This window comes from Cervus elaphus, chromosome X (assembly GCF_910594005.1).
Source record: "Cervus elaphus chromosome X, mCerEla1.1, whole genome shotgun sequence".
In the NCBI taxonomy this organism is placed as follows: Eukaryota; Metazoa; Chordata; class Mammalia; order Artiodactyla; family Cervidae; genus Cervus; species Cervus elaphus.
In genome coordinates, this window is record NC_057848.1 from 100,253,703 (window position 1) to 100,266,990 (window position 13,288).

General features: G+C 40.2%; 1 protein-coding gene across 9 annotated transcripts in view; it reads left to right on the forward strand.

Moving 5' to 3' along the window:
- RPS6KA6 (ribosomal protein S6 kinase A6) overlaps positions 1-13,288 on the forward strand; it is a 241,360-nt gene that overhangs the window by 84,023 nt on the left and 144,049 nt on the right. The window contains exon 2 of one of the 9 annotated variants that reach the window (XM_043897077.1): positions 3,046-3,108. The exons of the other annotated variants lie outside the window; for them this stretch is intronic. Within the exon in view, the coding sequence (XP_043753012.1) occupies positions 3,046-3,108 (63 nt within the window). The remainder of the gene's footprint in view (positions 1-3,045; positions 3,109-13,288) is intronic. 9 annotated transcript variants of the gene reach the window in all.

The following is a 13,288-nucleotide window of genomic DNA, read 5'->3' on the forward strand; positions in this document are numbered from 1 at the left end:
TCTAAAACATTAAAAGCATAAATCTACTGGAGAAATTACCATAACTAGTAATAAACCTTTAACAATGTTTAATAGTTTAAAACTCAGGATGGAGATTAACCTTCTATGTGGAAAGCAAAACAAAAAGACTAATTTTTGGACATGCCCAACTAAAACACTATTAGTGAAACTGATAAAGTAAGTGTGTTATAGTAAAAATATACAAAGATAGTTTTCACTTCTCTCCAGTTTGTGATTCTTCAAGTAAGACATTTATGCATGGATATATATATATATATATATATATATATATATATATATATATATATATATTTAGGTTCAGTTCAGTTGCTCAGTTGTGTCTGACTCTTTGTGATATGTGTGTGTGTGTGTGTGTGTGTGTGTGTGTGTGTACTTTTATGGATTGACTTGGAAGATTGTTTTCAAGTTGAACAAAAATAGTTGTATTATTATTTAAGAGTAATGTTCCCACAATTGTATGTCGAAACTAATTCTGTTAAATTAGTAGCATATGATGATGTAGCAGTAAGTTTTGATTCACAGGTATGTTATTTTGTACATAGGTAGAATTATTCAACTTTGATTAATTGTTAACTAAAATGTTCCGTATACTTTTTTCCTGTATTTTCTTTTGGCAGGAAAACATTCACACATAAGGCATTTATTGAGCACATGTGACACTGTGCCAGCTGCTTTAAGAACATAAATATTAATCTTGAAAAAAACGAGGGTTTTCATGATAACATGTTTTGTTTTTACACAGTGAGGTAAAGGTGGGTGTTTGGAAGCTGGATATGATGTTGCTGGATATGATGTTTCTAGGTAACTGCATGATTCTCTTGGAACAAATGTTCCTAAGGAACTGTTGAGCAATTTGTCAAGGTTTGTTGATCAAACAGGGAAAGGGAGCTATGGATTTGAGTAGGTGAACAGATATGCTGGGAGAATAGATGAATTCTGCACAAGACATGGTGCAGTGATACCAGTAATATTGGAGATAGCTAAGGTAAGGGGGCCTCAGAATTCAGTGAGTAATCTGGGGTATACTGATGATATACCCAACGGTTGGTTAGATTTCCTATAGTGGCTAGACTTTGGGAAATGTGAACTAAGGGATTATTTTCCCAGGCGTAAGGGGTCTGGATGGATATTAAGAGAAATAATAATAAAGTAACTGTAGTGAAAGAACTATCCCAAGAAAAGTCAGCCATTTTACAATATAGCGGAGTAAGGGTGGCTTATTTGCCTTGCTTAGTGAAAGAATCCCAAGCTGAATAGATTAATCAGATGGCCAGTAATTGGAGCCAGAGGCTTATTCCTAGCAGAGTTCAAGCAATATCTGTGGTTTTCATAGAATTACCACCAATGGAGGATGCCCACTCTATGTACTAGGGCACAGAACATTAATAAACCTGTAGCCACAAGGAAGAGTCCCAAAAGTTAGCTTCTCCTCAGTCTTTCATTGTCAGAATTAAGAGGCCAAAGGGTCAGAGTCAGTTCTTCTGAATTATCATTCTAGGTGTATACCTATTCATGAAAATTTTCACTCCTTGAAAATGTGTCTATAATGTTAGAAGAAGTATAATGAGTGTTAAGTTGATGCTTCATCAGATATTACAGAATAGAGGAGATATCACAACTCTGTGGTAACCACAATTAGAACAAGGGTAATCAGAGATATTTCACTGATGGAGATCATGAAGAGTATTTGCTTGGTCCAGAGTCTTGGACGAGCCATCTATATCAGGTGTTATCTGCTTTATTTCTGGGTCTAATTTAGCTTTAGGTCTCTAACTGTTTCAGAGGCACATTCAGTTGGAGGAGTCTTTTTAAAATGTGAAACAAATTTGAGAATCAATGCTTTAAAGTTTAGCAGCACAGGGATTGGTTAAAAGTATTGTGATAGGACCCCTTTCTTCTGATCTGTAAGGAGTCTGTTAAAAGATGTCTTTTTCAATAAACATAGTCTCCTGGGTGTAAATTGTGGTGTTCTATACCTTCACCCCCTGGAAGTGAGATGTGGAAAGATTTTTCAACCAGATGGTCATTTTTCTTCAGAGTCTTAATGATATTTGACAATAATGTAAAAGATCTCCCTTGACTAGAAGTGACTCATATGATCCTGATTCACGAATCTTGGGTCTTCCAGTAATTGTTTCAAATGTTTAATATAACTATGAGTAGCAATTTAAGCCAAGGAAGGCCAAAGGCCTTAGAGAGTTTTGCCAATTGAGTTTTATAAATTATGCCATTAGTCTTTCCGCTGGACCAGAAGATTGGAGATGATAGGCACGGTGGAAATGTAGTATAGGCCAGATCACAAACAGCATTTAGAATTTTTCCAGTGAAATGGGTACTGTTATCACTACATAATTCCAAGGGAATTCCTCAAGTAGGAATAGTCCTTTCCAACAGTCCTTTGTCCACTGCAAGGGCAGTTGCTTGTTTGTAAGGAAATGATTCTAACCAATGAAAACACATACAAACCATCACCAGAACATGCATATTTATATCCTTGAGAGAGAGGCAGCTGGATAGAATCTAGTGGCCAGATAACAAAGGAACCAGGAGACAAAGGAAAGTGGCCTTGAGAAGTATTAGTAGCTTTTCCTGCAATGTACTTAGGAGAGATCTGACACCTCTGACTTATTTTGGTCACTACTGTGGAAAAGGTTTCCAAAAGTATTGTTTTACACAGGTTTTCATTTTATCAGTTCCCCCATGAGTCATTTCATATGTTAATTTTAATATGGTTGCTTGAGTGACTTCAGAAAGAGCAGAGCAGCCATTCGGCCCATAGCAAAACCCAATATGTTGATCAAATGTGTATCCTTCAGAGACCCACCTCTGTTCCTTATATGTAGCATGCAATTGCCCATCTCTGATAATATCCCTTAAATCTAGGGTGCCTGTCCAAGTAATAGCTAACATGGTGTAAATAGAATGACCAACAGGAGGTTCCTTTGTGGAGCCTGAGTCTTGTAATCTTGTAATTCTGCTACCTTAGTAGTTTTGTCTACTAACTGGTCCCCTTTTCTTCCTCAGTGTTGTCTTTGGAATGCACTAGGACCTTCATTATTGCCAGTTGTGACAGCAGGATTGTATCCAGTAAGACCTTAACAAAAGGATCACGTTTTTTTAAATAATTTTTTTTTTCATTTATTTATATTAGTTGGAGGCTAATTACTTTACAATATTGTAGTGGTTTTTGCCATACATTGACATGAATCAGCCATGGATTTACATGTGTTCCCCATCCTGAACCCCCCTCCCACCTCCCTCCCTATCCCATCCCTCTGGGTCATCCTAGTGCACCAGCCCTGAGCACTTGTCTCATGCATCAAACCTGGACTGGTGATCTGTTCCACAGTTGATAATATACATGTTTCAATGCTATTCTCTCAGATCATCCCACCTCACCTTCTCCCACAGAGTCCAAAAGTCTGTTCTATACATCTGTGTCTCTTTTTCTGTTATGCATGTAGGGTTATCGTTACCATCTTTCTAAATTCCACATATATGCGTTAGTGTAGTGTATTGGTGTTTTTCTTTCTGGCTTACTTCACTCTGTATAATGGGCTCCAGTTTCATCTACCTCATTGGAACTGATTCAAATGTATTCTTTCTAATGGCTGAGTAATATTCCATTGTGTATATGTACCACAGCTTTCTTATCCATTCGTCTGCTGATGGGCATCTAGGTTGCTTCCATGTCCTGGCTATTATAAACAGTGCTACGATGAACATTGGGGTACACATGTCTCTTTCAGTTCTGGTCTCCTTGGTGTCTATGCCCAGGAATGGGATTGCTGGGTTATATGGCAATTCTATTCCCAGTTTTTTAAGGAATCTCCACACTGTTCTCCATAGTGGCTGTACTAGTTTGCATAAATTTCATTTTGCCCTGGTAGCAGGAGATTTCTCTATTTCCAAAGCATTCCCAAGTCATGAGCTACTCCAAAAACATACCTGCTGTGTAAATGTTAGCATGTTTGCCAGAGACCTGAGTGCAGGCATGAGTGAGTGCTTATAGGTCAGCTTCAATTTGGGCTGAAGAAATAAAGGGCTAAGCTTTGGATTCTATTAAAGTGAAGGAATAGACACAGTATATCCAATTTTTAGATGTCCATCATTATTTCATAGGTAGGAGTTATAAGTAAACTAAGAAGCACTGGAGTTGTCTAAAGGTGTTTCTTGTAAATATGGATGTGGACTAAGTCAAGAGATCACTTGTGGTTATGCAGTCATGTGTGGTCTCATCTGTTGGTGATGGTAAGAGAATAGCAGGATTTAGGGAGTTTCCATGAGACAAAAGTGACATTTGAAGAGGAAAACAATAAGATTTCATGAGGCTTCAGTCCACTAACAGATTAAGTGTTGTGTGTAGTATGAGTTCACAAATGCCGCAATAGTGTGAGGGACAAACACTTGTAAAGAAGACCCTGTAACTCTCTCTTCTGTGGCCCACAGAAGAGTAACAGTGGTTGCTGTTGCTAAGGCAAGGTGGATGTCCTGGAGTTATGAGTTCCAACTTTTGGCTATAATAGCTGATAGGTGAGCATTTTCCTCTTGGGCTGAACAAGCACTCCAAGGGTATTTCTGTTAACTTCATGTAACTTCATAGTAGAAAGGGAAGAGAAAACTCACTAGGGTTTCCTATAGCAGAAACAGTGACCAATTTAGTTTTTAAAGTTTTAAAGGCTGACTCAATGTCATGATTCCAAGCAAGAGGATTGGGTCTCTTATCATTTGAAAAGGAATAACTGGGTTTTGCATAAAAGGAGAAATTGGGAACCTAACTTTTACAGTGGGCATCATCAGATGGCCATTACCGAAATCAGATTGATTATATTCTTTGCAGCCGAGGATGGAGAAGCTGTATACAGTCAGCAAAAACAAGACCAGGAGCTGACCATGGCTCAGATCATGAACTCCTTATTGCAAAATTCAGACTTAAATAAAGTGGGGGAAAACCACTAGACCATTCAGGTATGACCTAAATCAAATCCCTTACAATTATACAGTAGAAGTGAGAAATAGGTTCAAGGGATTAGATTTGATAGAGTTCCTGAAGAACTATGGATGGAAGTTCGTGACATTGTACGGGAGGCCATTCCCAAGAAAAATGCAAAAAGGCAAAATGGTTGTCTGAAGAGGCCTTACAAATAGCTGAGAAAAGAAGAGAAGTGAAAGGCAAAGGAAAAAAGAAAAAATATATACCCATTTGAATGCATAGTTCCAAAGAAGAGCAAGGAGAGATAGGAAAGCCTTCCTAAGTGATCAGTGCAAAGAAATAGAGGAAAGCAGTAGAATGGAAAAAACTGGAGATCTCTTCAGGAAAATTAGAAATACCAAGGGAATGTTTCATGCAAAGATGGGAACAATAAAGGACAGAAATGCTATATACCTAACAGAAGCAGAAGGTGTTAAGAAGCGGTGACAAGAATATACAGAAGAACTATACAAAAAAGATATTAATGACCCAGATGGCCATGATGGTGTGATCATTCACCTAAAGCCAGACATCCTGGAATGTGAAGTCAAGTGGGCCTTATGGAGCAGTGCTACTAAGCTACTGGAGATGATGGAATTCCAGCTGAGCTATTTCAAATCCTAAAAGATGATGCTGTGAAAGTGCTGCACTCAATATGCCAGCAAACTTGGAAAACTCATCAGTGGTCACAGGACTGGAAAATGTCCATGTTCATTCCAATCCCAAAGAAAGGCAATGCCAAAGAATGTTCAAATTACCACACAATTGTACTCATCTCACACGCTAGCAAAGTAATGCTCAAAATTCTCCAAGTGAGACTTCAACAGTATGTGAACCTAGAACTTCCAGATGTTTAAGCTGGCTTTAGGAAAGGCAGAGGAACCAGAGATCAAATGGCCAGCATCTGCTGGATCATAGGAAAAGCAAGATAATTCCAGAAAAAAATATCTACTTCTGCTTTATTGACCTTGCCAAAGCCTTTTACTGTGTGAATCACAACAAACTGTGGAAAATTCTTAAAGAGCTGGGCATACCAGACCACCTTACTTGCCTCCTGAGAAATTTGTATGCAGATCAAGAAATAACAGTTAGAACCGAACATAAAACAATGGACTAGTGCCCAATTGGGAAAGGAGCACCACAAGGCTATATATTGTCACCTTGCTTATTTAACTTATATGCAGAGCAGGTTCAGTTCAGTCACTTAGTTGTGTCTGACTCTTTGCAACACCATGGACAGCACACCAGGCCTCCTTGTGCGTCACCAACTCCCAGTGTTTACTCAAGCTCATATCCATTGAGTCAGTGATGCCATCCAACCATCTCATGCTCTGTCTTCCCCTTCTCCTCCCACCTTCAGTCTTTCCCAGCATCAGGGTATTTTCAAATGAGTCATTCTTCACATCAGGTGGCCAAAATATTGGAGTTTCAGCTTCAGCATCAGTTCTTCCAGAGTACATCACGTAAATGCTGGGCTGAATGAAGTACAAGCTGGAATCGAGATTGCCAGGAGAAATATCAATAACCTCAGATATGCAGATGACAGCATCCTTATGGCAGAAAGTGGAGAGAACTAAAGAGCCTCTTGATGAAAGTGAAAGAGGAGAGTGAAAAAGCTGGCTTAAAACTCAACATTAAAAAAAACTAAGATCATGGCATCCAATCCCATCACTTCATGGCAAATAGATGGGGAAACAATGGAAACAGTGACAGATTTTATTTTCCTGGGTTCCAGAATCACTCTAGGTGGTGGCTGCAGCCATGAAATTAAAAGGCAGTTGCTCCTTGGAAGAAAAGCTGTGTCCAGCCTAGATAGCATATTGAAAAGCAGAGACATTACTTTGCCAACAAAGGTCCATCTAGTCAAAATTACGGTTTTTCCAGTGATCATGTATGGATGTGAGAAGTCGACCATAAAGAAAGCTGAGCAGCAAAGAATTGATACTTTTGAACTATGGTGTTGGAGAAGACTCTTGAGAGTCCCTTGGATTGCAAGGAGATCAAACCAGTCAATCCTAAAGGAAATCAGTTCTGAATATTCATTGGAAGGACTGATGCTGAAACTGAAGCTCCAGTACTTTGGCCCCCTAATGCAAAGAACTGACTCATTGGAAAAGACCCTGATGCTGGGAAAGAGTGAAGGCAGGAGGAGAAGGGATCAATAGAGGATGAGATGGTTGGGTGGCATCACTGACTGGATGGGCATAAGTTTGAGCAAGCTCTGGGAGATGGTAATGGATAGGGAAGCCTGGCGTGCTCCAGTTCTTGGGGTCACAAAGAGTCAGACATGACTGAGTGACTGAACTGAACTGAAGTTCTACAATTACCTGCTAGCCTGAGAAGGCCTCTCAACTGGCACTTGGTGACAGGAAAGGGAAACTGTGATATGCCTTGGATGCTTATAGGATCCAGCATTAGACTTGGTTGAGGGGTGTATCTTAAACAAATGACATAAGTATCCTATCTGGGTTTTGTTGACTTAAGGAAAAACTCATGAAATCAGTATGAGTTGAAGTTTTATTCAGGAACCTTAATGAACGCTTTTTTATATGCCCAGGAGACAGCTTCTCCATAGCTCTGGGGGAACTGCTAGGGATTCAACTTGAGTCTCCCACATTGCAGGCAGATTTTTTACTGTCTGAGACACCAGGGAAGCCCCACAGAGGTAGCAGAGAAGCCAGTATATATATGATTTCTTAGCTGGAGAATATGTCCAGGCCAACATACATTTTCCTGAAAGATTACTGCAAATCATGAAGAACTGATATCTCAAGTTAATGACTTTAGTAATTCTCTTTGTATGCCAAAATGCAAGAATCTGGGTTCATTAAAATTTTCCCAGAGATACATATTTAGCTATCTAAGCGACCTTGTCCAAAGCACAGAGCATCCTGTTATAGTCTTACTTTCCTCTCAGATTGTGCTGCTGTTCATTGTCTTCAGTGGGTTGTGAGTTAATCCTTGTAGAATTGGGTAGTGAGCAGGAACACTCTGCTTTTCTTTGTTTACATTTCAAAAAATTGAAACTTAACCCTTGAGACCTAACGTTTTTTGTGTGCTAGCTGAATGAGGCAGTGTAGGCTACCCTTGAGGTTTGCTCTCTCAGTAGGGGACTGTAACAAAAGGTCATCCCCATGTTAGAGTTAAATAGAGCTATGGGCACAATATAAATCAGCCAAGTCTGGTTTCAGTATCTCTGAAAAGTAAGTAGAACTTTCTGTGTAGCTCTGAAGCATAATGGTCCAAGTAAATTGATGTCCTTCTCCCTGGAGGAGGGCATGGTAACCCACTCCAGTATTCTTGCCTGGAGAATCCCATGGACAGAGGAAGCCTGCTGGGCTACAGTTCATAGGGTCACAAAGAACTGGACACAATTGAAGCTACGGAGCATGCACACATGCACCATATAAAGGCAAAAAGGTATTGGACTATCTGGATGTATAGGAGTGCTGAAGAAAGCATTGCATAAGTCTCTGGTTGTTAAATAAATAAATAAATAAATAAAAACTTCGTGTTTAGAGGGACTAACGAGAATGGTGTGAGGGTTGGGGACCACAGGGTGACATAGTTTGACTGTATTGTTTATGGCTTGATGATTTTGAACAAAATGCCGGTGTTGGCCATAAGACTTGAGTGTGGGTAGAACTAATGTGTTACTGGAATTAGTGTATAGGATTATGAGGCCCTTCTGGAGATGTGCCTTGACAGTGAGATGAAATTCTTCCTGGTCCTCAAGCCTGAGAAGTTATCATTTGAGGCAAAGGTTTATTTGGGTCTACCTATATCTTAATTGGAGGTGCTGAATGAATGCTTCCTATGTTAAAGAGGTGGACCATAGGTAAGAACAGAATTTATCAGATCCTTGTGATTGGGAGTTGACAAGACAGGAGCAAGGAGGGAAATCTAAATATTAGGACTAGAGTTAAAAGTAGACCTTGAGAAGTCAAGGATTTATAAGTGTATGCCCCCTTTTGGGGAAAAGGAAATATTAGGTTGTAATTTTTCCAGGAGATCTTGACTGAAAAGGTGTACATGAACAGAAGGAGCAAGAAGGAACTGGAAAGTTTCCTGAAAAGAGCTTATCTTGGAAGATGAGGGGTCTGTTTGCTCAAAACTGCCACCATTTGTACCTTTTCTGTATTCTGAGGAAGTAGGGCTTTGAGCCTGGCAGGGTTCAAGCCAGACAAAATTGCTCCTGTGTTCATAATGGGAGTAATAGCTTCAGCTCCTATAAAAAGGTACACTTCTCTCAATGGGAGTACTAGGAAGACCCTGACACTTTCCTTGGAGCATCCCTATTCATGAGTATACAAAAAAGAGGCACTTCTCAAGTTTCTCAGAAAATTCTTGATAAAAGAGAAAGGGGCCTTGAGCTGCTAGTAGGACCTTCTTTTTAAATTTAGACAATTTTTCCAGTGGCCAGTTCACTTACAGTAATGGCAGGGGCCACTTAAGGGAACTCTGTGATCTTTCTATTGAGATAGCTACTGAGCAGCAGCAGCCACCAGTTGATGCAGTTGCAAATTCATGATTTTAGTTGTCTTACATTTTTCTGTACATTTGATTGTTTTAGATAGCTAATTAGTCAAGTTAACTAGATCAGATATGGCCACGGTTTCCCAATTTGATTGTGCCCATTTCATCAGCAGTCCAAGTTTCTCATCTGGTCCCTAACAAAGATTGAATTAAAGAGGGTTGAGTATTGTTTACCCTAGCAAGTAGTCTGGAGTTTTCCCAGAATACTATCATTAGCTGTGAATGATAATCATGAACAGTTTTATCAGGTCTTTGTGTAGTAGACTGAATCTTTTTCCAGCTCGTGGGGCAGGGAAAAGCCTGAGGAACAGTTTCATGAAGTGCTTGAGCCGCCTGAGAAGCTGGTGCCATCACACTGATGTCTTTTCTGTAGATGTCATATAAAGGGTGAAGCCAGCTGGCATTAGTTTGCAGTGTCTGGCTTGATTTTCTCTGACTAAGATTCAGTTTAGTTGATACAAGTCATAGAATGCTGGACCATAGGTTTATATCACAAGGTTAAATTCTGCAAAGTGGAGGGGGTCCTCAGAGACCTTGAGAAAATCCTTGGCTGTGACCCATAATTCTGCAGGGCATGAAGGCATATAGTCTACCAGATAGCAAATGCTATCAGTGTTGAAAGTAGTGACAAAGGGGAAAGTTTTTATGGAAGAGTGATGAGATAGGGGTAAAGATTTTGAAGGAAGAATAGGAGAAGCAAAAAGATAGAATGACAGCTCAGCGAGTTTAGGATTCTTAGGGGCCAACGGAGAAAGAGAAGAGGAAGAGGGCTCTTGAGCCTTTTCCGAAGTATCTAGATGAGAGCACAGATATTTATTTGCAGCATTGAGTTTGAAAATAGTATCCTGAAGCAGAGTAGCTTTAGATTTGCAAACCTTTTAGATTTCATGAGCTCACTGGAAGACTTCAATATACTAATTGAAATAGGCTTCCTATTTATTTAGCTTTAGACCTTCTAGGAGGTAGGGGTAAAGATTTCAGAGAAAGAAGAGGAGAAGCAGAAAGATAGAATGACAGCTCAGCGAGTTTAGCATACGTAGGGGCCAACGGAGAAAGAGAAAGGAAGAGGGCTCTTGAGCCTTTTCTGGAGTATTTAGAAACACAGCCTTTTCTGGAGTATTTAGAATGCTGCACTTTGCTGGAGCAGCCGTGAAGAGATATCCCATATCCAAGGTAAGAGAAAACCAAGTAAGATGGTAGACACTGAGAGAGGGCATCAGACGGCAGACAGATTCAAACCACAATCACAGACAACTAGCCAATCTGATCACATGGACCACAGCCTTGTCTAACTCAATGAAACTAAGCCATGCTGTGTGGGGCCACCCAAGACGGATGGGTCATGGTGGAGAGGTCTGACAGAATGTGGTCCACTGGAGAAGGGAATGAATGGCAAACCACTTCAATAGTCTTGCCTTGAGAACCCCATGAACAGTATAAAAGGGCAAAAAGATAGGACATTGAAAGATGAACTCCCCAGGTCAGCAGGTGCCCAATATGCCATTGGAGATCAGTGGAGAAATAACTCCAGAAAGAATGAAGGGATGGAGCCAAAACAAAAAGAACAGCTAGTTGTGCATGTGACTGGTGATAGAAGCAAGGTTTGATGCTATAAAGAGCAATATGGCATAGGAACCAGGAATGTTAGGTCCATGAATCAAGGCAAATTGGAAGTGGTCAGACAGGAGATGACAAGAGTGAACATCGGCATTCTAGGAATCAGCAAACTAAGATGTACTGGAATGGGTGAATTTAACTCAGATGACCATTATATCTACTACTGTGGGCAGGAATCCCTTAGAAGAAATGGAGTAGCCATCATAGTCAACAAGAGTGTGAAACGCAGTTCAGTTCAGTTCAGTCACTCAGTCGTGTCCAACTCTTTGCGACCCCATGAACTGCAGCACACCAGGCCTCCCTGTCCATCACCAACTCCTGGAGTTCACCCAAACCCATGTCCATCGAGTCAGTGGTGCCATCCAACCATATCATCCTCTGTTGTCCTCTTCTCCTCCTGCCCTCAACCTTTCCCAGTATCAGGGTCTTTTCCAATGAGTCAGCTCTTGCATGAGATGGCTAAAGTATTGGAGTTTCAGCTTCAACATCAGTCCTTCCAATGAACACCCAGGACTGATCTCCTTTAGGAAGGACTGGTTGGAATTTCTTGCAGTCCAAGCGACTCTCAAGAGTCTTCTCCAACACCACAGTTCAAAAGCATCAATTCCTCTGCACTCAGCTTTCTTTATAGTCTAACTCTCACATCCACACATGACTGCTGGAAAACCATAGCCTTGACTAGACGGACCTTTGTTGGCAAAGTAATGTCTCCGCTTTTTAATATGCTGTCTAGGTCGGTCATAACTTTCCTTCCAAGAAGTAAGCATCTTTTAATTTCATGGCTGCAATCACCATCTGCAGTAATTTTGGAGCCCAGAAAAATAAAGTCAGCCACTGTTTACACTGTTTCCCCATCTATTTGCCATGAAGTGTAGGGACCAGATACCATGATTGATCTTTTCTGAATGTTGAGCTTTAAGCCAACTTTTTCACTCTCCTCTTTCGCCTTCATCAAGCAGTATTTGGATGCAATCTCAAAACTGACAGAATGATCTTTGTTCATTTCCAAGGCAAACCATTCAATATCATGGTAATTCAAATCTATGTCCTGACCAGTAACACTGAAAACCTGAAGTTGAACAGTTCTATTAAGACCTACAAGACCTTCTAGAACTAACAACCCAAAAAGATGTCCTTTTCACTATAGGGGACTGGAATGTAAAAGTAGGAAGTCAAGAAACACCTGGAATAACAGGCAAATTTGCCCTTGGAGTACAGAGTGAAGCAGGGCAAAGACTAATAGACTTTTGCCAAGAGAACGCTCTGGTCATAGCAAACACCCTCTTCCAACAACACAAGAGCAGACTCTACACATGGACATCACCAGATGGTCAACACCGAAATCAGATTGATTATATTTTTTTGCAGCCAAAGTTGGAGAACCTCTATACAGTCAGCTAAAACAAGACCGGGAGATAACTGTGACTCAGATCATGAACTCCTTATTGCCAAATTCAGACTTTAATTGTAGAAAGTGGAGAAAACCACTTGAACATTCAGGTATGACCTAAATCAAATCCCTTATGACTATACAGTGGAAGTGAGAAGTAGAATTAAGAGACTAGATCTGATAGACAGAGTGCATGATGAACTATGGATGGCAATTCGTGAGACTGTACAGGAGACAGGAATCAAGACCATCTTGAAGAAAAAGAAATGAAAAAAAGCAAAATGTCTGTCTGAGGAGGTCTTACAAATAGCTGTGAAAAGAAAGGAAGTGAAAAACAAAGGAGAAAAGGAAAGATATACCCATTTGAATGCAGAGTTCCAAAGAATAGCAAGGAGAGGCAAGAAAGCCCTCCTCAGCGATCAGTGCAAAGAGATAGAGCAAAACAATAGAATGGGAAAGACGAGAGATCTATAAGAAAATTAGAGATACCAAGGGAGCATTTCATGCAAAAATGGGCTCAATAAAGGACAGAAAAGGTAGGGACCTAACAGAAGCAGAATATGTTAAGAAGAGGTGGCAAGGAAACACAGAAGAACTATACAAGAAAAGATCTTCATGACCCAGATAATCACAATGGTGTGATCACTCACCTAGAGCCAGACATCCTGGAATGCCAAGTCAAGTGGGCTTTAGGAAGCATCACTACTGACAAAGCTAGTGGAAGTGATGGAATTCCAGTTGAGCTATTTCAA